Source organism: Diabrotica virgifera, chromosome 10 (genome assembly GCF_917563875.1).
Source record: "Diabrotica virgifera virgifera chromosome 10, PGI_DIABVI_V3a".
Taxonomy (NCBI): Eukaryota; Metazoa; Arthropoda; class Insecta; order Coleoptera; family Chrysomelidae; genus Diabrotica; species Diabrotica virgifera.
This window is the reverse complement of record NC_065452.1, coordinates 8307004-8331101: the sequence shown is the minus strand read 5'-3', so window position 1 is coordinate 8331101 and position 24098 is coordinate 8307004. Positions and strand designations below refer to the sequence as shown.

General features: G+C 33.4%; 1 protein-coding gene across 1 annotated transcript; it reads right to left on the bottom strand.

The window, feature by feature from the left end:
* Positions 1-2877: 2877 nt before the first annotated feature.
* Positions 2878-4377, bottom strand: LOC114332591 (uncharacterized). Its single transcript, XM_050641405.1, has 2 exons — positions 3712-4377; positions 2878-3657 (listed from the first exon to the last, which is right to left on the bottom strand). Exon 2 carries the CDS (start codon positions 3394-3396, stop codon positions 2878-2880), a length of 519 nt encoding a protein of 172 aa, XP_050497362.1. The 5' UTR covers positions 3397-3657; positions 3712-4377.
* Positions 4378-24098: the final 19721 nt, after the last annotated feature.

Below are 24098 nucleotides of genomic sequence, written 5' to 3'. Positions count from 1 at the left end.
AGTATGGATAGAACGCCCCCTAACGGGGAATAAGCGAAATGAATTTCGACTCAATTCAAGCTTTCTGCTTAACCCAGGTATAACATACCAAAAGGCACCACCAGGAAAACATTCCACTTTGCGGTTCAGAGAGCCCATATGAAACGAGTCTTTGTACTCTATGCAGAGTATGGCATTAACAAAATAAGAAAATCTACGGTTTCGTTTTGATTAAAATCTGTCCTCCTCCACCCCCCGATAGCACTATTTCTAGGTCTACCTGTTGTCAAGGAGGCTCTAAGGAAGACAGATTTTCACCATTCCGACCGTAGATTGTCGATATAAATTAAAATAATTTATATCGCAGTATGGATAGAACGCCCTCTAACGGGGAATAAGCGAAATGAATTTCGATTCAATTCAAGCTTTCTGCTTAACCCAGGTATAACATACCAAAAGGCACCGCCAGGAAAACATTCCACTTTGCGGTTCAGAGAGCCCATATGAAACGAGTCTTTGTACTCTATGCAGAGTATGGCATTAACAAAATAAGAAAATCTACGGTTTCGTTTTGATTAAAATCTGTCCTCCTCCACCCCCCGATAGCACTATTTCTAGGTCTACCTGTTGTCAAGGAGGCTCTAAGGAAGACAGATTTTCACCATTCCGACCGTAGATTGTCGATATAAATTAAAATAATTTATATCGCAGTATGGATAGAACGCCCTCTAACGGGGAATAAGCGAAATGAATTTCGACTCAATTCAAGCTTTCTGCTTAACCCAGGTATAACATACCAAAAGGCACCGCCAGGAAAACATTCCACTTTGCGGTTCAGAGAGCCCATATGAAACGAGTCTTTGTACTCTATGCAGAGTATGGCATTAACAAAATAAGAAAATCTACGGTTTCGTTTTGATTAAAATCTGTCCTCCTCCAACCCCCGATAGCACTATTTCTAGGTCTACCTGTTGTCAAGGAGGCTCTAAGGAAGACAGATTTTCACCATTCCGACCGTAGATTGTCGATATAAATTAAAATAATTTATATCGCAGTATGGATAGAACGCCCTCTAACGGGGAATAAGCGAAATGAATTTCGACTCAATTCAAGCTTTCTGCTTAAGCCAGGTATAACATACCAAAAGGCACCGCCAGGAAAACATTCCACTTTGCGGTTCAGAGAGCCCATATGAAACGAGTCTTTGTACTCTATGCAGAGTATGGTATTAACAAAATAAGAAAATCTACGGTTTCGTTTTGATTAAAATCTGTCCTCCTCCAACCCCCGATAGCACTATTTCTAGGTCTACCTGTTGTCAAGGAGGCTTTTAATCAAAACGAAACCGTAGATTTTCTTATTTTGTTAATGCCATACCCTGCATAGAGTACAAAGACTCGTTTCATATGGGCTCTCTGAACCGCAAAGTGGAATGTTTTCCTGGCGGTGCCTTTTGGTATGTTATACCTGGGTTAAGCAGAAAGCTTGAATTTAGTCGAAATTCATTTCGCTTATTCCCCGTTAGAGGGCGTTCTATCCATACTGCGATATAAATTATTTTAATTTATATCGACAATCTACGGTCGGAATGGTGAAAATCTGTCTTCCTTAGAGCCTCCTTGACAACAGGTAGACCTAGAAATAGTGCTATCGGGGGGTGGAGGAGGACAGATTTTAATCAAAACGAAACCGTAGATTTTCTTATTTTTTTAATTACACATGTGTTTCGGATTTTCTTGTGGAGACCTATATATATATTTTTTGTTATAACTGTCCATAAATTTCCGTCACTGCATACCTTACTTTTAAAGGCCAAATTCAAGTCGACTTCAGTATTAATTATCCGTTTTTATATAAAAAAAAACTCACGTGTTTATACCTAATTAAATCTGTTTAATTTTCAATTTGTGTTTTTCTAACTTCTTTGACGCATTAAATAATGCAATTCTAATTAAGGGGCGTTGTTCAGCCGCGTGAAGAAACAAACGTAAAAAAGACATATATTTTTTAGTGTGACTTATTAATCCCAGCCCTAGCAATTTGTAAACAGCGGGGATCCAAAAGACGGGGAAAATTAAAGTGACACTGACACTGGCGGGTAACTCATAAAGTACTATAGTGGGTTATATTATAGACCTGACTATTAAATTAAATTAAAATGTACACGAGATGTAGGAGAATCACTTATTAAATTACAACATGTAACTATATTGCCATTAAGCGACGGGACCTTGGACCCCAAATGAATCGTAGGGCATAATATTGACTTTCCCTTTTGTGATGGATGTTGGCAAAGTCGTGTCTTTTTGATTTTGAACAAAACAAATTAGCTATTTATTAATAAGACCATGCGTATATAAGAATATACAGGGTGTTTGGTAACGAATAGGCCATATGTTAATCTTAGATTCCTGAAGTTAAAATAGGTCGATTTAAGCTAATTTGCTTTAGTACGAAAGTTGATAATAACCGAAATACAGGGTGTAAAAGTGAAACTTTTATTTTATTTATTCTTGAATATTTCCTGACAGGCACGGGATAACAACACGAAATTTGGTAAGCGGGGTTTTTATTGGATAAATTCTCTACCAAAAATAATGTATTAGGGAGCGCGTTCAAGTAGGGGAGACCGGGGTTAGTAGGCCCACTTTTTGGATTTTGCTTTTTTACAATTACATGAAACCAGATTACTTTTTCTGAACTATTATAAAATATAATACAAGGTGTGAACACTATATTACAGTAGAAATAAATACTCAAAACAAATTTTTAAAGGGATTATACGTATTTTTGTTCGGCTGGTCCAGTGGGCGAACTAACCCCTGAAGCGGGGCAAGTGAGCCACATCATTGGGGTAAGTATGCCCATACTTTTAAATGAATATACAAAACGATAATATCAATTAAAATATATTTGTAAAAATATACAATCACTAATCCGCATCGGACAAACAGTATTCGCACACAAAAAAAGGATATCTCCAGCTGTGCAAGCTTCATGAGCCCATTCTTTACATTTAGTGCACTGTACCCATTTCTCCTTACTAACACTATTAGAGAATAATTCGAGACATATTAGATAGAAGCATTCGTCCTCTTCTGAAGATGAATCTATCTCTTTAGCTTTCGTTTTTTTAGAACATATGTCTCTTTTTACATTCTTTAAACCTGCTTTACTTTGCTTTGTCTTCTTCTTTTTTCTCTGCTGCTTCTCTAACTCAAGCTCATCTTTTATTGGTGTATCCGTTAACATTGCTGTGGTTCTACGTTTTCTGCCTCCTGTTTTACTTGTTCTCTCTCCTGCTTTTGCTAACGGTCTGATTTCTTCCAAAGATTTCTCACAAACGGGAGAAGGAACATGTGACGGTCCGGCTTCTAACAGATCTTTCAAAGAGATGTCATTATTTATAGCACCCATCAAATTCTTCTTATCTTCAAGATGATTGTTTATTTTTTTTTTGAGTAGTTAATTTGGGGGATGCATTCATTTCTAATGTGCTATTATTCATCTAATTTGGTGCAATCACTGTATTTGGAGGCCCATCGGTTGTATACCTACGCAGGTAAGAAATCTTGCTCCCCAAAAATATTTCTATTAAAGGGACATCCAGTACAAACAAATCTCGATTTTATATTTTGGGGGGTTTCTTGGAAGTTCTTCCTGTTCAGTAGAAAACACCTACAAATTTTAATCGGCTGAAGAAAAAGAAAATAAAATTAAGTTAAAGAATACCTGTCGGCTTTTAGCGTAACCTATTTGAATATTTATCAAATTTCCATTTTGTTCCTGAACTGCCATAAATTTTTTGCAATATTTTTCTAAGGTTTTTCTTGGTATCTCAAAATTTTTTGCAGATTTTCTGACCGAAAAATTTTCTTCAAGGACAACCTTCACTGCTCGCTTCATAATATCGTACGGGGTTTTACCCTTCTCACTTTTCCTTTTGTATGTTCTCATTTTTTTTTTTCTAAAAAGTAAAAGATTTCGTTTTGTATGTAAGCACAATAAAAGACCAGGGTTTAGTTCGCCATATGGCTAACTAACCCCAGCTAATATGGGCCAACTAGCCCCGACTAGAATATTTTACAAAAATGGTAGCCAGTTAACAAAATAAGCGATATTTTAAAACTACAATTCTACCAATATATTACAATAGTAGCATGTATTTGCATATTTAAAAATAAAAACTTGTAGATTATCTATATACCTACACAAACATTAAAAATGTAACAGAGGTAAAATTTACTCACCAATTCGAAAAACACTTAAACAGCGGTATGCACGCAACGAAGTCTTATAGATAACTAAAACGGAACTCGCAGTTGCCGGGCGAGGTAACAAAGGAGTGGTCAGGCCATTGGCGCACTATCGTGATTTACATAGGAAATACGGCATGTGGGCGAACTTGCCCCTATGGCACACTAACTCCGGTCTCCCCTATTACGTAACGCGATTTTTGAAGAGTTTTGACCCCCCCCTACGTAACGCACTCTAATGGTCGTTTAATTATTGCGTAACGCAATTTTTGAAGCTAACTTGCGTTACGTAATACTTGCACGGTCCCTTACCCAGAGGGCGCCACATACGTCACATACGTATTTCACGCGCTCATTTAATACGATCAATTTTTTATTACCCACTCTACATAGTTTTTGTACCAAAACTTGTATTTCCCAATTATTTTGACTTAAAAAAGTTATACTACATGCATGTAGCTAAACTCAACCGTTCTCGAGATAAACGCATTTTAAATCAGCGATGCAAACAATTTTTTGCATAATATCATTATAGTTATATAATATAATGGATTTCTACTGCTGTCGCCGCCTCTCCATACCCAGCTTCCAATTTTTTCTATCGTTACACATATCTTCATCTGATTGCCTCGAATCCACTGCCTCCTGAATATTGTCCCTCCAGCTTCTCCGTGGTCGTCCTCTTCTTCTTCTCTCCGGTGGGACCCACTCTAATATTTTTCTCGGCCAGCGAGCCTCATTCATTCTTTTAACGTGACCGAACCATGTCAGCTGTCTCTTTTCAATATCGTCTATTATAGTTTTTCCACCTTCATACGTTCTCTAATTGTTTCATTTCTTACATGTTCTAATCTCGAAACCTGACAACTTCTCCTCAAAAAGTCCATTTCTGTACTAAGTAGCTCCTTTTTATTTCTTGCACTTATCTCCCAAACTTCTGCACCGTAGATTGTAACGCTCTTCATTATACTTTCATATATTCTTCTCTTTGTTTCCTTCCTGATATCTTTGTCCATAAAATTGAATTGAGGGATCTAGTGATGCTTCTACCTTTATTGATCCTGTGTTGTATTTCATCTTCACTATTTCCTTCCATATCGTTATAGTTACACCCGAAAAATAAATTTAAAACCATAATATGTTTTTGTATCTATTTAGAAGAAATAGGTCGAGTCGAATGGGAACTGAGTGCCAGATTGGCAAAGGGAAATAAAAAGATGTAAAGCCTAAGACCACTGATACAATCCAAATGGAGGAGGAAGAAAATGGCTTAGAAGATCTGCAATATTATGAATTCGGTTTGTCCTCGATGTTATAAAGTATTCTGTTCGTTTACACAATTTTTTACATGGATGAGGAGGGGGCACATGGGAAATAAAATCACAAAAAATGAGTAAACCTAACTATTTCTAGTACATGTCTCTCTTCTGTCCTTGACTGTCCATACCTGCTTGGACAATAAATGCATACGGTGTTGGTGTCTTTTTCTTCACTGTCACCAGTGGCGTACTGAGCATGGTTCCGCGGAACCAAGTCCCGGGCCCCGTAGTGGTCCGCTCTAATGCGCTTTTGCTTCTTTTGTTTCTAATTTGATGGGGACATTTTGAACTACACAAGTACACATTACGAAATGTAACTGCTTAATAAATTTTAATTTTTGTGTAGGTACTTATTAATAAAAACGAAGAATAATTATTTATCAAAAAATTTGAAATCAAAATTTATTAACAAACACAGGGAACGCTTTTGTAAGGTTCTTTGCTCGCTTTATCTGCTGGCCGAGATCCTTGTTTAAAGACTAACCGCCGGTGCCTGCCTACACGTGCTAACTCAAACACTTGTATTTTTTATATTAGCACGATCCATGACTTAGTTGTAGGTAAACTACAAAGTTGCAAAAATTCGGAAACTGAGATATTCAATGCAAGTTTTATACGGTGGGTCATAAAAATAATCCCAATACAATAGGCTATATGCTCGATACTCGTGTTATACAATCTGAGTTTTTATTGGGCGGGTGGGCCCGCATCTCAACTGGAACCATCACCCGCTAATCTATGGGTACGCCACTGACTGTCACTACTTGAAACCTTTACGACTTTCTTTTCCACAGTTTTCTTTTTTCTTTTAATAAGCTTTTCATCGGTATTATTGGTAAGTTTCCTTTTCGCAGTCTTATAGTCCAAGTAATGAAGCTTACAATAGGACAAAACCTCGCAATTTTTACAGAATGGATCGATTTGCTTGAAAATTTAAGAATAAGTAGTGGATAGTCCAAGGATCAAAATCTATATGATGCCGAAAGGCGCTTTTACCATGGGGGTGGTTGCCACCCCAACTCGGGGGTGGCAATTTTTTATAACATTTTGACAGTAAAAGTTGGTAAAAACATTCATTCTAAGCAAAAAATGTTCTATACATTTTTTTGAACAAATTAATAGTTTTCAATTTATTCGCTATCGAAAGTGTTGGTTTTATATCCAAAAAATCAATGTTGTTAATAAGTTTTCGGCTAATAACTCCAAAAGTTTTAGTTTTATCAAAACAACTTTACTTAACAAAAATGTACCTTTTGAAAAAATAAACAAAACCGTTTCTTTTAATCTTCTTTAAGACCAATACTAATCGAGCTATACACTATTAAATGTTAGCTCTTCTTCGTCAAATGCTAAATACTGTAGTTTCAAAGTCAAACGACGGGAAAACTATGCATTTTTCGAGGATAACTTGTTTAAACTAATTTACAGCATTTTAAAATATCTATCTCGAGAAATAAAAGCAAAGTCTTTAGCTCAAAAATTAAGTGACGTATATTGAAAAGAATGTTATTCCCTTCTTTTTTCAGCGAAAAAGTGATCCGAAGCAACCTCCTAATCACCACCCTAATTAAAATTAATCATTAACCTTATTTGGCCTTCTTTATTTGTATATTGTTAATAGGTTCTAAAAGTTTGAGCGGTCTAGAATGATTAGTTTAAAAAAAAATGGAGTTAGAAGCGAATAACGAATTTTTGTAGTTTGGAAAAAAATGTCTTTTCTTCGTAATAGAAAGATTAGCATCAGAGATACGAAAAAAATGTTTAAATATGAAATTGTAGATTATTAAATTCCCAAGAAACAGAATTGCAAAAATTTTTACTACGGCAAAAATTGAGTGAGCTATTGATAATTAAAACTTGTAATAACATGCAAAAACCACCTTTACCAACCCTTTCAAAGTCACCTCTTTTTGAGACTGAGGATTTTAAAAAGAATTAATATTAATAGGCCTATAGACCTTATAAAAACCTACAAAATTTCTTTTTACCAAACTTTCTAAGATAAAAAATAGAAAAGTTACGGTGAAAAAATCAATATATTTTTTTGAAAAAAAAAAAGGAGAAATCCGATTGGAAGCATAATAATGTAAGTTAGCGGTGATTTTAGTCATTGGCCTTATTTATTCTTCTCTATTTATGTATTTTTAATAGATTCTAGAAGTTTAACTGCCTTAGAAAGATTAGTTTTTAAAAAACTGGAGTTAAAAACGAATAACGAATTTTTGTAGTGCGGTAAAAATGTCCATTCCTTCGGAATAGAAAGATTAGCATCAGAGATACGAAAAAATGTTTAAATATGAAATTGTAGGTTATTTAATTCCCAAGAACATGGTTTGGTTGCCGTAGAAAAAAATTTTTTCTACGGCAAAAATTGAGTGAATCGTAAATTAGTATATTATTGAAAAACACTTATTTTTTCGATATGAAACTAACACTTTCGATAGTGAATAAATCGAAAATTATTCATTTTATCAAAAAAATGTATAGAACATTTTTTGCTTAGAATAAATGTTTTTATCAACTTTTGCGGTCAAAATATAATAAAAAATTTCCACCCCCGGGATGGGGTGGCAACCACCCCCATGGTAAAAGCGCCTTTCGGCATTATATAGATTTTAATCCTTGGAATATCCACTACTTATTCGCAAATTTTCAAGTAAATCGATACATTCTGTAAAAATTGCGAGCTGAAAAGCTTCGGTTCCTGGACTATTAGTATTTTGGTTTTTCCCGTTTTTTTTTTCGCTATAAGCTGGTCTTTAAATGGGGAACTTGGAAATTTTTCCGCATGCTGAGCTCTACCAACTCTTTTTTGTGAGTCTTGATTTTTGATGTTACGGGCACCTGATTTGGGCGTTGGAGAAACTTTCAGGACAACATCTGTGAATGAAGTGTAACTGCAGCTGGGCGGTGGTTCCTTGAATTCGTTTTCTTTTTCGGTTTGGTGTCATCTGGGAAATGCTCCGCAGGAATCGGTCTTTCAGGTTCTTTCTCCACTGGAACTTCTGTGAATGCAGCAAGAAGAAAATATTCGTCAGAAAATATTTCATTATTGAATGGATAAATTCCTATTGTTTGAAAAGATTTTATGGCTTTCTTCATAGTGGCAACATAAAGAAATGCCTTCGAAAACATTTCTACAATATCATATTAATGAATGACATACGAGATCCTGGGTCATAAGTCACACTCTTTTCCATACTGATGTTTCAAAGACCCAAACACAGTCTAGTCAAGGGGCTGTAGACGGTGATTGGTAGGGGGTGGAAGAGAAACCATTATAATATTATTTTATCTTGCTTTATTTATTGCAGCTGATGTCCTGTGACTATTTTGATTATCGAGGATTAATAATATTTATTTGTTAGGATCGGGTTTGAGGTGGTTTATAAAGTGGTCCAAATACTTTACGAAATGATTGGAATCCATTCACCGAGAACCATTTGCATAATTAACTGCTACTGGTGAAGGTGGTTTAATGAATGTAGTATTCATCCTCTGTCGAGGAAAAAGAAAAAAAGGAGGAGTGTAGGATCCCGCAGTTGAAATCCCACAAACTGTTTTGACATTAAACCCACGTTCATAGCTCGCTATTCGTCTAACTTGCTTTTTTCCTTTTGAGCCCAATATTTTTCTGGGAACTGGTACAGAATTGACCCCAGTTTCATTAATGTTGTAATTCTGGCCTGGTTGAATATCATGGGCTTCTAAACTGATCCTACAATATCAAAAAACTTCTGAACGTGTGGTTTATTAAAGCCTGCCGCTCTTGCTATGCTAGTAGGATCAGGAGCTCTAATCGAGAGTTAAGGATTCCTTTTTTAAATCCAGACCACCAGTCATTACCAGCCCATTTCGTAGTCTTGTTAAATCGATGACTTAACTGAATATTCTCTGCTAACTCAAAAGCAAATCGACGAGCATACAAATAGAATACAAATTGCACTACCATCTTCCTATTTTTGATAATGTTCAAAAGGTGGGCCTACCTGTAATGAAACAAAGTGAATGGACCCATGTGCCCCGCCGATCCCCTGTGCCCCCTGCTGCCCTATTTTTGTCTATCTATAAGTGAGGTTCCTACAGCCTCTGCCGCTTCTCGCATTTCGACCGCCATCTTTTTCTGTTCATCCATTCGTTTTCTTTGATGGCTCTATCTCTCATGATGTGCCGTACATTTTCTTCCCAGGCAACTAAAGGCCTTCCCCTTCTTCTTCTTTGTTGTGGTATGTAATTTAAACCTTTCTTGGGCCATCTATCTTCATTCATTCGTTTTACGTGACCATACAACACTAGTTGTCTCATTTCAATTATATCTACACTGCAATATATAGTATTTGTCCTCCTTTTAGATATACCAAACGCTCTCCTTAAATAATCCATTTCTACTACTTCTATTCTTTTTCAATCTTTCTTCGTGATCTACCAAACTTCTGCCCCATAAGTCATAATAGGCTCTACCAAGGTACGATAGATTTTCAATTTCGTTTTTTGTCTTATATCTTTAACTTTAGACCATAGTAGAGAGTTTAGAATGTTTACCGTATTTTTGCCCTGCTGCGTTCGGTTTTCGATGTTTTTTTTGGGAGTGCCTTCTTTAGATATTATAGATCCGAGATATTTATATTCTTTACATGTGTTTGTGGTTCTAATTTATTAATCTGGATCATCTTCATCATCCCCTATTTTAAGATATTCTGTCTTTGACGTATTCATATTGAGGCCTCATTTTTCATATTCTTTCTTTAGTTTTTAAACATTTAGTCCATGTCTTCCTCATCATTCGCTACGACTACCTGATCATCTGCGAAAAACAAACCTACTTTTGTTCTTTGCAAATTTTATAATGACTGACTTAGTTCTTAAAAAGACTGAACGTTTAATTCCATTCTTGAATTGAACTTATGTTTTAGTTCCATGTTTTAAGAGGTACATAAGCAGATGTAAGCTCAGTTAACTAATTTTGTAATATATTACCAATACCAAGAAATTCATTTTATAACTTACAATTTATTCCCGAGAACATTAGTTTTGGTATATAAATAGAAAGTATAGGTTACCAACTTACATATAAAGGGTGCGCCAAACCTCTGGTTTTCTTAAATTACGGCTAAAATATGGGATATACAAAAAAATGTTTTTAACAAAACTAATGTATATCAAAACCGTCTATAATTTAAAATTGGAACACCCTATATATTAGATCATTTTTAAATACAGTTTTGAAAAATATGAAAAAGTTGTATAAGGTCTTATAGGCCTGAAGTTAATAATTTTCGAAATATTTACATTTTTATTGAGAAAAATGGTAATATTTATGGGACTGTGGATTATGTTTCCAAGGTAATAAAAATTTAAGTGGTAGGTCAAAGTTTTTATAATGTAGTGTCATTTTTAAATAATTTAATATATTTTACTTATAGCCATAAAATATACAGTGTGATCACTATTTGCAAATACAAAATTTTCTCATTTTTTTTTAAATGGAACACCCTGTATATTATTATTGCATTTTGTAGTAAATATTACAACCTTTCTTTTGGTAAAAGGTTGTATGTAGATAGCATGTCTGGTTTTGTAAATATTTAAAAAAGAACTATAGATTTTACGTTTCGCGGATATTTTATATCCGCGATAATTTTAATTAAATTTTTTTGCAAAAAAAATTATAATCTGATTTTAGAAACATACACTAAAATATCAAAGATGAAAATAAAAACGTAATTAAAGATTAAAATAAAACGTATGCAAGTGCAATTTAATTGAATTTAATAACTTTAAAATTATGTTACAAACAATATTCTACCGTACTAATAAGTAATTAATGTGGATAAATTAATTATTAAATTAAACAACCAATTTTAAAATCAACCCTAAAAATTTTTCTACCCAGTAACTTTATTGTGCCCAATTTTTTTAGTTAAATTGTATTTATGGGTAAGATCAGTTAATAACTTTTTAATTTACCTACATCTTGAGAACGTATAAAGTATGCTTTGAAACAAATGAACGTTATAGAAGTATATTATGAAGTAAATAGTATCTATGTAGTCGTGTCACAAAAGCTGGTAATAATTTCTAATTATTTCGCCCAAAACAAATGTCATATCCACCAATTGTTCGGATGAAAAATTAAAATTTAAAATATAAAAAATTGTTACAAAAATTACTAAAATAACTACAAAAGTATTACCAGCTATTGTGACAACATTTAATACTATTTATATTAATAAATAATTTGGCTGATACATTTAACATTCATTTGCTTCAAAGCATACTTTATAATTATTATGTTTTCAAGATGTAAGTAAATTTAAAAGGTAAATTAAAAGTTTAACTGATCTTACTCGTAAATACAATACAACTAACAATTAATTTGGTACAGGAAAGTTGCTGTGGTAGAAAAATTACTAGGGTAGATATCAAATTTGGTTGTTTATTTAATTTAGTAACTAATTTATGCATTCATTAGTATGATAAAATATTTTTTGTAAAATAATTTTAAGGTGTTAAATCAATTGAATTGTACTAGTATACGATTTATTTTAATCTTTAATTACGTTTTTATTTTCATATTTGATATTTTAATGTATGTTTCTAAAACCAGATTATAATTATTTTTTTTTTGCAAAAAAAATTTTTAATAAAAAATCCGCAAAAACGTAAAATCTATAGTTTTTTTTATATCTACAGAACGAAGCACGCTAGGTACACACAACCTTATGCCAAAAGAAAGGTTGTAATATTTACTACAAAAAGCAATACTAATATATAGGGTGTCCTATTAAAAAAAATGAGAAAATTTTGTATTTGCAAATAATGATCACACTGTATATTTTATGGATATATCTCAAATATGTTAATTTATTTAAAAATAACAGTATACTAAAAAACTTTGACATGTCATTTAAATTTTTATTGCCTTTAGAGCCTAATTCATAGCCCTTTGAATATAACCCATTTTTCTCAAAAAAAGTGTAAATATTTCGAAAATTGTTAACTTTAGGCCTATAATACCTTATATAAATTCTTAATATTTTTAAAAAATATATTTAAAAATGATTTAATATATAGGGTATTCCATTTAAAAAAAACATAACTTTGGTTCGTACCGTCGTTCTGACTCACCCTGTATAATAATTTTAAATTATAGACGGCTTCAACATAGATTAATTTTGTTCAAAATATTTTTTTGTATATCCCATCATTTAGCCGTAATCAAAGAAAACCAGAGGTTTGGCGCACCCTGTATATAGTAACGTGGCTGTTATTTTAAATTTGTTAGTTTTTTTTCATGCGAAAACATCCCATATTATGTATGTATAGGTGGTAAACATCATTTACCGTACCTCAAATCTTTGAGGAATGTAGCCTCACCCAAATTATTGTAATATGTTTATCGTTTTTCCAGTGTATGTTAATTGTTTTATACATTTTAATTAAATGTCTACGACAGCGGTTCTCAATCTGTGGTACATGTACCACTGTGGTACATATCATTAGTTGAGGTGGTACACAAAACGCAAAAACAGCCAAAATCAGCACCACTATTATTAGGCCAGGGTAATAAGACAAAAATATACCCTCTTCGTGACAGCAGCCAGGGTACTGAAGCGTTTTTTCGACAGGTAATACCTATGGGAACAAAACTATTTCCTGCGTAGGATCTGGCGGCCATTTTTATTTATAAACAATTAACTCTCAAAAAATGGCATTTTCTGAGATTGACTGAGATTATGGAAAAAGCTTTAAAATGACGTATTACAAAGTTTGATATACTCATTTATTGTTAATATAATTGCGAAAAAATGTCGGAATTGCAAAAAAAAAATTTTCTCAATAACTGTTGTAAAAATTAGTGTACAGCTTTGTAATTTTTGTCAAATGAGGGTTCTTTGGTGTTTAATATGTGACAAAAATTTCAAAGCGATTCATTCAATTGTTTAAATTTTATTCAAATTGTTTATCCCAGAGAGCATTTTTTTTTTACAATAACATCTAAGTCGGAAAAAAATGATCTTAAAACCATTCCACAGGTGTCAAATGAAAGAGCATGAGCTAAATTTTCAACATGGTTTAAAAAAGTGACTAGAAAAGCATTTATTAGTAATAAATAATTATGCAAAAGTATCGTCAATTTTTCTTTATAAACTTTTTGAATAACTTTTTCCAAAAAAATTAACTTTTTTACCCTGTTTTAAGTGCACAACTACCAAATAATGTTATCTATATCATAATTGATAAACAATTGTAATAAATATGTATAATTTTTTATATAACAAAATAAAAAGTTTATAAGGAAAGATTTACGATACTTTTGCATAATTATTTATTACTAATAAATGCATTTTTTATTCACTTTTTTTAAACCAAGTTGAAAACATAGCCCATGGCCTTTTATTTAACACATGTGGAATGGTTCTAACGTCATTTTCTTCTGACTTATGTTATTGCAAAAAAATGCTCTCTGGGATAAACAATTTAAATCAAATTTAAACAATTGAATGAATCGCTTTAAAATTTTTACCACATTATGTTAAGCACCAAAGAACCCTTATTTGAAAAAAAATTTAAAGCTGTACACTAATTTTCACAACAGTTATTGCGAAAATAATTTTTTTTTTACAATTTCGACCTGTATTTACAATTATATTAAAAATAAATGAGTATATAATATATCAAACTTTGTAATACGTCATTTTAAAGCTTTTTACATAATGTCGAAGATATTTGTACTAAAAAAACCATAAATTTTCCTGTTTTCCATTGATTTGAAAAACAAAGTGAAAAATGTCATTTTTTGACACTTAATTGTTTATAAATAAAAATGGCCGCCAGATCCTACGCAGGAAATAGTTACAATCTGCTCTTATAGGTATTACCTGCCGAAAAAAAGCATTAGTACCCTGGCTGTTCAAATGTCATGGAAAAAACCTTATTACCCTGGACTATATAGTTAATTAGATCACCTAGCTAGGTAGTTATTTTAGTTACGTGGTACCAAAAATAATAAAAAGTATTTGGTGGTACATGATTCAAAAAGATTGAGAACCGCTTTTCTACGACATTCTGGGATATCTTTCTCCTTTTTTTGACGAAGTAAGTCTACAACGCTATTACAAGTGTTTGTTATACATCAGCTTCCAGTTTTTCTACCTCTACAAATTTTGGCTCATTGCAGATGCCCCTGATGATGCTCAGAGAGCGAAAGTACTGGGAGAAGATTTAATAAATAACAGTGCGCGATATCTGCCTCTTATTCCTAAAATTCATATATAGTATTGTTTGCTTCCTAAAACTTATATTTGAATGTTCATCTGGACCAATCTGGAAGTTTAAAAATCAAATTCCCAGAGTGCCTAAAGATAGCCATTATTATTCCCCTTCATAAGGGTGGTGAAAAATCTAATGCTTGCAACTATAGACCTAGTGCCTTACTACCGGTACTTTCAAAAATTATTGAGAGACTCATAAAAACCCGTCTTATGTCCTTTCTCATTGATAACAACATCTTATCCCAAAATCAGTTCGGCTTTTTAACTAATAAATGTACCACTGATGCCTTGTTTTCTGTGCTTCATGAGGTTTACCAAGCACTAAACAATAATCTTTATACTGCCACTGTTTTCTGTGACTATGCCAGAGCTTTTGATTGTGTAAATCACGACATTTTGATTAAAAAACTAAATTTCTATGGGATTCGAGGTATTTCTTTGAATTGGTTCCAATCTTACTTGAATAATAGGAAACAAGTAGTTAGAGCAAATGATACTGACTCTAGTCTCAAAAACATTGTATGTGGAGTACCGCAAGGTTCAGTATTGGGTCCTCTACTGTTCCTTATCTTTATAAATGACATCACTAACTTAAAAATCGATGGAAAAATTTTTCTTTTTGCTGATGATACCAGTATCACTTGGAGCAACTCAACTATTGCATCTCTTCATGCAACTATAACTTCTGATTTGCTTACGATAAAAACCTGGTCTGACTCTAATTTACTCTCTTTTAACGTGGATAAGACAGTAGCATTATCCTATAAAAGTGCTCTTCAACCCCTGCTTGTTAATAACAGCCAGATCTCTACCGTTGATTCTGTAAAATTTCTTGGTATTTTTTTAGACAGCAACCTCAAATGGTCCCTTCATATCGATTTGTTAAGTAAGAAACTCGCCTCAGCCTGCTATGCTATAAGATCTGTTTCGAAAGAACTCAATTTAGCATCTTCTAAACTAACATATTTTTCTTTGTTCGAGTCTGGTCTTCGATATGGTCTTCCTTTTTGGGGTTCTAGTACAGCTGCCCAATTAGATGTTATTTTTAAATTACAAAAAAGAGCAATAAGGTATCTCTTTGGCCTCAGAAGAACAACACATTGCAGAAGTTACTTCAAAGATCACGGCATTTTAACCCTTACATCTTTATATATTTTAGAAACTGTTTGCTTAATTCGTAAACACATGCATATCTTTCCAGCAAGGCCTCGTCATGACTACTCCACCAGAAATTCAAATTTTGATGTCTATTTACCGATCCCGTCCTCTGAGTTAGTAAAGAAATCTATATTATATTCCGCAAAAAAACTATACAACCATCTTCCTTTACAACTCAAATCTGCAACATCTTTCCCCAAGTTCCGTAAAATGACAAAAGCGCATCTATCTAAAAGACCATATTATTCAGTAGAAGAGTTTCTTAATGACTAACTAAGAAATTACAGTAATGTACAAGTAACCAAACTTATCTATATTTGGGTGTCACATGCAGCAGCTTAAACTTATTAGTTCCTATGTCTATAAATAGTTTACTTTGTTGTATATTCACTTTGCAATTTCTATAAATTGTTGCAATATATCGATTTTGTTTTTTTTCTTTACTTTATTAACTTATATTTTGTATTTATGTATATTTTTTTTTATATTGACGATTTATCAAATTTCAGAAAATTGTATTTGTTATTGTTATTGTTAGATATTATTTATTTATTTTTTCTGACTTTAATTAAGCTTTGTCCATAAAATTTGTATTTTCAGTGACAATAAAGCATATTTCTATTCTATTCTATTCTCAATTACTAAGGAATATATTTTACTGATTGCAGTTTATTCCCAAGAAGATTTGATTTGGCATATGTAGTAATGTCGTTGTTATTTCGAATTTCTTAGTTTTTTCTCATGCGAACACATCCCATGTGTATGTATAGGTAGTTGTTAATTGATTCGTATTGAAAAGAGCGTTTATTTAAACGAACTTATACCCTCATTGCGTTTTTCCGTGTTCCAGTGAAAAAATCAATTAGGAAATATTTCGATTAGTGGTGTTTTATCTAATTCATCTGACTGCTCGAGTTGCATTGCATTGCATGTGTCGGCCGTGGCCGTGCCGACGTAGTAAGCGGCAGGTGAAAACATTCCCAATAAATACATCGTCGTTGGTGAATTGTAGTTAGCGATTCAGTTCTGTTCAAAACAGCCTCATAGCACACAACAATTCATTTAAAAATTTATATTTGCACCCCGTGTCTACCGGCGGGTTTCACACGAGTGATCTATATCCACCGAACAGTAGAATGTATGCAATTTTATTATTGCAGCCGTATTTACTATAACCAAATCTATGTATGTATATTACCAAATAAAGATAACCGTCAGACACAAACTTTTTTTTGACATCCGTTTTATTGCTATTCATTTTACACAAAACAATAAACAATCCATGTCATGTGAGTGTTAAGAAAGTGACACAGGCAGTAGTCAGTAAGTAGGTATTCACCCAGTGGTCTTCTTCTTCTTTTATATAGGCAGCACTGCCTGTTTTTCTTCAACGGTGCCTTTCATTCTGCCCCTAAGTTGTCATTCCATCTTTTCCTTAGGCGTTCTTTACTTCTCCTGCCTAACGGTGACTTGTCCCTGGCTATTCTTATTATCCTTGATTCAGACATCCTGCTTATGTGCTTCCACTCTTCTTTTCTGTTCTTTACCCAGGTATTTATATTGTCTATCCCACATATGCGTCTGATTTCCTCAATTCTTACCCTATTCTGTAGTCCTTTCCAGCAATCCTTCTTAAGATCTTAATTTGTTTGGTTTCCAGATGTCTTCGTGTTTTGCTTGTATCTGGTCTAGTTTCGGCCGTGTAAGTCATAACTGGCCTAATAACTGACATATATTCGGGCCTTTGTTTCCAATCTTAGGTGTTTGTTTTTCCAAATTGTGTCGTTTAGGCATCCGGCCGTTATACTGGCTTTAATTATTTGGTCTTTTACCTCTTCTTCGATATTGTTGTCGGCTGATAGATTAATTCCCAGATATTTGAAAGTCATTACTTGTTGTATAATTTTATTTTCTAACTCCAATTTGCATCTTATTGGTTCTTTGGCAATTACTAACCTTTTTGTTTTTTGGCCTGATATTTTCATATTCATTTCTTTTGCGTTAATGTTGAACTCGTGCAATAATCTTTCTAGGTCGTCTTCGCACTCTGCTACTAACACGGTGTCATCAGCGTAACAGAGTATTTTTATCTCTCTATTGCCCATTTTGTACCCTCTTTTTTTCTTCACTTGTTTTTTCTTCCGCTTAGTGAATCTCCTTGCCTGATTCCTGTGTTTGTTTCTATGGGTTCTGTTATTATTCCATTGACTTTCATTTCTATTTTATTTCTTACATATATCTAACAATAAAACACTGAAAACGTTTGTTTTCTATACTTCCACAAAATTTATTATAACTAAGTGACTACAGCTGTTTCGGCGGAGTGCCTTTCTCAAGTGATATAGTTTACAATGTGTTTGCCTTTTTAAGTCTTCAACTGAAGAGGTTGAGGAGTGGGGAGCTGTTTGTCTCGAGTTGGTCATTCAGAATTATATCTGTATTTTTCAGTTTATTAATTTCCATAGATTCTAAAAAAGATAGCTTAAGGCCTTTATTTTGAATATGTAGAATTTGAAACTCTTCATTGAAAGAATGATTATGATCTAGAAGGTGAAGTGCGTATGTAGAAGTGTCTGTTTTTCTATTGTTGAATGCCCTTTTGTGTTCTGCTATCCGTTTGTCAAAATTTCTGCCAGTTTGACCGATGTACGTTTTCGGACAGTCACCACAAGTTAGTTTGTACACACCACTCTGTAGTTGCTTTCTCTTTCGGCTTTTATTGTTCTTAATATATTTGCTTAAGTTGTTGTTAGTTCTGAAAGCGGTGTTATTCCTTTCTTTTTTATGTATCTGGCTATTGTTGTTGTTATCTTGCCAGTATATGTGAGAGAGCAGAAGGTACTGGGTTCTTTCTGTGGTGGTGGATACACTAATTTCAGGGCTTTCTTGAGTGGTGTGTACAAACTAACTTGTGGTGACTGTCCGAAAACGTACATCGGTCAAACTGGCAGAACTTTTGACAAACGGATAGCAGAACACAAAAGGGCATTCAACAATAGAAAAACAGACACTTCTACATACGCACTTCACCTTCTAGATCATAATCATTCTTTCAATGAAGAGTTTCAAATTCTACATATTCAAAATAAAGGCCTTAAGCTATCTTTTTTAGAATCTATGGAAATTAATAAACTGAAAAATACAGATATAATTCTGAATGACCAACTCGAGACAAACAGCTCCCCACTCCTCAACCTCTTCAGTTGAAGACTTAAAAAGGCAAACACATTGTAAACTATATCACTTGAGAAAGGCACTCCGCCGAAACAGCTGTAGTCACTTAGTTATAATAAATTTTGTGGAAGTATAGAAAACAAACGTTTTCAGTGTTTTATTGTTAGATAAAATGAACTTCCATCAAGTAACGGTCGAATCCATCAATTATCTTACATATATGTTTTCTATCAGTTTTATGATATCCAGTGGTAAATTTTTTTCATATAGTAGGTGTATCACATCTTTTCTATTAAACGCTTTCTCTAGGTCTATGAAACAGAAAAAGGCTGGTTTGTTATATTCTAATGATTTCTCCGCTATTTGCCTTATCACAAAAACTGCATCGCTACATGATATTCCACTTCTAAATCCTTGTTGTTTGTCCGATATATTTATGTACGCCATTATTTTCTCCATAAGTATTTTTGTTGTGAGTTTCAGTATAGTGCTCAATAAATTTATCCCTCTATAGTTACTGGGGTCTGCCCTATCACCTTTCTTAAATAACGCTATTATTTGAGTGGTTCTTCATTCTTCTGGAATTCTTCCTGTATTTACTATTTTACTTATAAGGATATTTAGTTCTTTGTGAAGTCTATCTCCTCCGTATTTTAAAATTTCATTAGCTATTCCATCTTTCCCAGGAGCTTTTCGATTTTTCATCTTTTTTAAGGCGTTCTTTATATCTTCCTCTTTAATTTCTGTTTTTTCATCCGATTCTAATCCTGGTGTTTCCAGTTCTTTGTGATTAGCTGTTTGATAGAGGTTTTTTAGGTAAGTTAAGTTGTCCATATATTTGTATCACTATGTTTTACTTCTATCAGTTCCTTCATCTCTGCTCTTTGACCTCTTATCATTTTTCACATTTCCTTTTGCATCCCATAAAAGTCGTGCTCCATCTCTTTTGAAAATGCTTCCCGATGTTCTGTTTTCTTCCTTCTTACTATTGAGTTTAATTCATTTCTTTTATATTCTTCATATATTTGTCTCGTTCTTTTGGAATTGTATTCCAGGTAGATTTTCTTTTTTTCTTAGCATTTTATTTTTATTTCTTCACAGAACCATGGAGTTATCCTTTTCTTTCGTATATGTTTACTTATCTTACGTTATCCAAGTGCTTCCGTTGCTGCCATTTTGATATTATCTCTGATCTTTCTCCAACTTTCTTCTATGTCTTCATCCGGTGTAATGTAGTTTTCATTCAGTACTTTTTGCAGTCTTCTCTGGTATAGATCTCTTGTTGACAAGTCTCGTAGCTGTTCTACCTTTATTCTTGTCTCACATTCAACAGGGTCTTCCCTCTATAGAAAAAGAAAACATGAGGCTATAGTTGGGATTTAATTTCAGTATTTTATAAATGCTAGAATATTCCACAGCGTCACGCGAACTTTGAGAAAAAATCACAGTTTGATTGGTACACCCGGTTTACACTGACAATTTACCTGTCTAGTAACAATATGGAAGGCTCGAAACAGAAGTGGAAGATCAAGTAAATAGAGCAAACAGAGCCGCAGTTTGCCTGAATGACACGATATGGAGAAATAAAATATCGGAAAAGAAATAAAAGGTAGAATTTACAAAACAGTCATCAGACCAATAATGACATACGCGACAGAAACACGACCCGACACAGAGAGGACAAAAAGATTGCTCGAAACAGCGGAGATGAAAACCCTTCGAAAAATCCATGGTAAGACTCTATGGGACAGAGCTAGAAGTAGAGATATACGACGGAGATGCAAGGTGGATAACATTAATAACTGGGTAAGAAACAGAAGAATAGAATAGAATGACCACATAAGCCGAATGAAAACGAATAGGATAGTCAGGACAGCGAGAGACGGTTCCCCAATAGGAAGACCGAAGACGATCAGTGGGAAGACCACGAAAACGATGGAACGACAACTTACTAGAGGCACATTGAAAAAACAGACAGAGTCATGTCTATACAAAAAGAAGAAGAAGAAGCAACAATATTATTACAGCGATATTGTTAAAGAAAGGCGACATATTAAAATCACTTAAATCGGACAACAGGTTTAAGAAATTCGAGGCATTAAAAATGACCAATTTTTGAGGTGATGCGTTAATTTCGTGGAGAAGTGTATAATATATGTAACTTTTTTTGTGTAATTTGTACCAAAAATAATATACATAAGTTATTAAAAACATGGATAAAGATCGATTCGAATCGATCAGAACCAGCATGATGGTGGCGCGTGCAAGCTGCCAATATAAATATTATTGTTGGTTCTATAAATACTGAAATTGTCGCGAGCGTCGAGACATGTGTCGAGATGAGATCGTCCGTGTTAGTGTTGGTGTTAACTGCTTGTCGCGAGCTTTGTTTATAAAAAACGACATGTGTGTCTGTAGTTTAGCGTCAAGACGCTCTAAACAGATCGACGCCAAAACGATCGTTGGCTTTATGACAATAACGACGAACGTAACTGAGATAGTGTTAATCTCTAGAGATGAGTCAACCTTTTTTGACTCGACATATTGCAACTGATTCATGATGGAACTACTCATAATGAACTCGCATCCAAATCCATATTTATTATACTTCCTTAGTACGCAGTACACTTAGAACTTACACTTAGTGCACCTTAAAATATATTTAGGACTTTTTAGTTTTAACTTTAGATTTAAGTACATGTAAGATTTTGTTTAAAAGAATATATTCTTGCTTGAAATCTTCTGATCCATATAATACTATACAGTGGCGTACTGAGCATGATTCCGCGGGTCCCGCGGAACCAAGGCCCGGGCCCCGCAGGGGCCCCCTCTAACGCGCTTTTTCCTTTTTTTGTTTCTAATTTGATGGGGACATTTTGAACTACAAAGTACACACTACGAAATGTAACTGCTTAATAAATTTTAATTTTTGTGTAGGTACTTATTAATAAAAACGAAGAATAAATATTTATCAAAAAATTTGAAATCAAAATTTATTAAGAAATACAGGGAACGCTTTTGTAAGGTTCCTTGCTCGTTCTACCTGCTTGCCGAAGTCCTTGTTTAAAGACTAACCGCCGGTGCCTGCCTACACGTGCTAACTCAAACACTTGCTAACTCATACACTTGCATAAAAAGTATTTTGTCTTTTTTGGGTAAATTAACTAAAACGTAAATTAACGTTTGGAAGACACTAACAGAAAGGGGAGTCGACAGACACATAATAGAAGTAATAAAGGATATGTACAAAAATAATACAAATAGAGTTAGAACCAATAACGAGGAATCCAGAGAATTTTCTACAAGTCAAGGCGTCAAACAGGGATGCGTGCTGAGTCCACTGCTATTCTCAGTGGTACTGGATGAAGCGATAAAGAAAGCCAAGAGAAGAATGAGAAAACCAACATTAGGATACTGGCAAATGAAACAGACTCAACTATCGGAGCTACTATTTGCAGACGACATGGTATTGATAGCAAAAAACAGAGAAGACTTGCAGAACAATCTTGAAATCCTAGAAGAAGAACTATCAGACATAAATATGAAAATTAATACAGAGAAAACAAAAACAATGATAATTGCAAATACGAGGAAGACACACGCAATAGAATTAGACGGGAAAAAACTAGAGCAAGTGGAATATTTTAAATACCTAGGAGTAATAATCGAATCAAATGGTAAACAAGACATGGAAATAAACGAGAGAATGGGACGAACAGGAAGCTTATTTAGCACTATGAAAACAACATTTTTTGGGAAAAAAGAGATACCGGAAAAAGTAAAAACGGCAGTCGTTAGACTTATGCTTAAATAAAAGTCGTTAGAAATATGCTTAAACTAAAATAGACTTTGCTTAAACAATCTATTTTTGAAGTTCCAGTTGCTTTGCTACCATTACTAATATGAATTTTTCTAATGAGGAACTGATTCAGATGTTTTATTGTTCTAGGATAGTAGAACAAATAAAAATGTGCTAAGTACTAGCAATAAGAATTTATCATCAGCAATTCCATGATAAATGACAACCAAAAAGAGAAACTTTTCAAAATTTACTAGAGCGGTTTCAACGAACTGGACATTTAGATTACGAGAAATCTGATCTTATCGAACAAAAACTTTTGTAAATGATTAAAATGAATTAAATGTTAGTGTCACTGAGAATCTGCATATTAGTATGAACGTTCCCGTAATCTAAGTGTATATGGTTTGTTTTTAATGATTTAAGGATCATTCTAGATTAACGTGTATTTATTTTCAAATAATTATTTATGATTGAATATTTTCACGACTATCCTAATAAAATTTCACGTAATTTTTGTTGCAATTAATGTTTGGCTTAAAGAATTACGAATAACTTACAAATTAAAGCAGTTAGGTATAGGGAATACTTAAGAAATAAAAAAGTACTATAAAATATCATTTCATTACAATACTAAAATACAGGGTGTTCTATTTAAGAAAACTCAGAAAATGATCATTCCGAGTTTCGACTCACCCTGTATACTAAAATTAAACAGTTCACTATATGAATAATTTTTATAATAAAAGATTATATTAAAAATCATTTGAACATAAATGGAGCTTTAAATAGCAAATCAGCACAATTCTACAGGGTGTGAAGTTTGCTACAAAATTTATAAAAAACCTTAATTATCTTTTAAACTACCCTGTATAATATTACAAAACCTCATATTTTAAGAAAGAAGACATCGAGCAGAATCTAAAAATGTAAAAATATACAGGGTGTCCCATTTAAAAAAACGTAGTTACAATCAACTTCCGGTATAACCGGAAGTAGCAAAGAGACCAAAATATTTTCATTAAATAGTTCATACCTCAAAACCCCGGTATTACAATTTTCATAATTCTGTTACCTTTAGTTCTCGAGATATTTCTAATAGGCCCTTTATCTGCCTCACCCTATATAAATATAATAT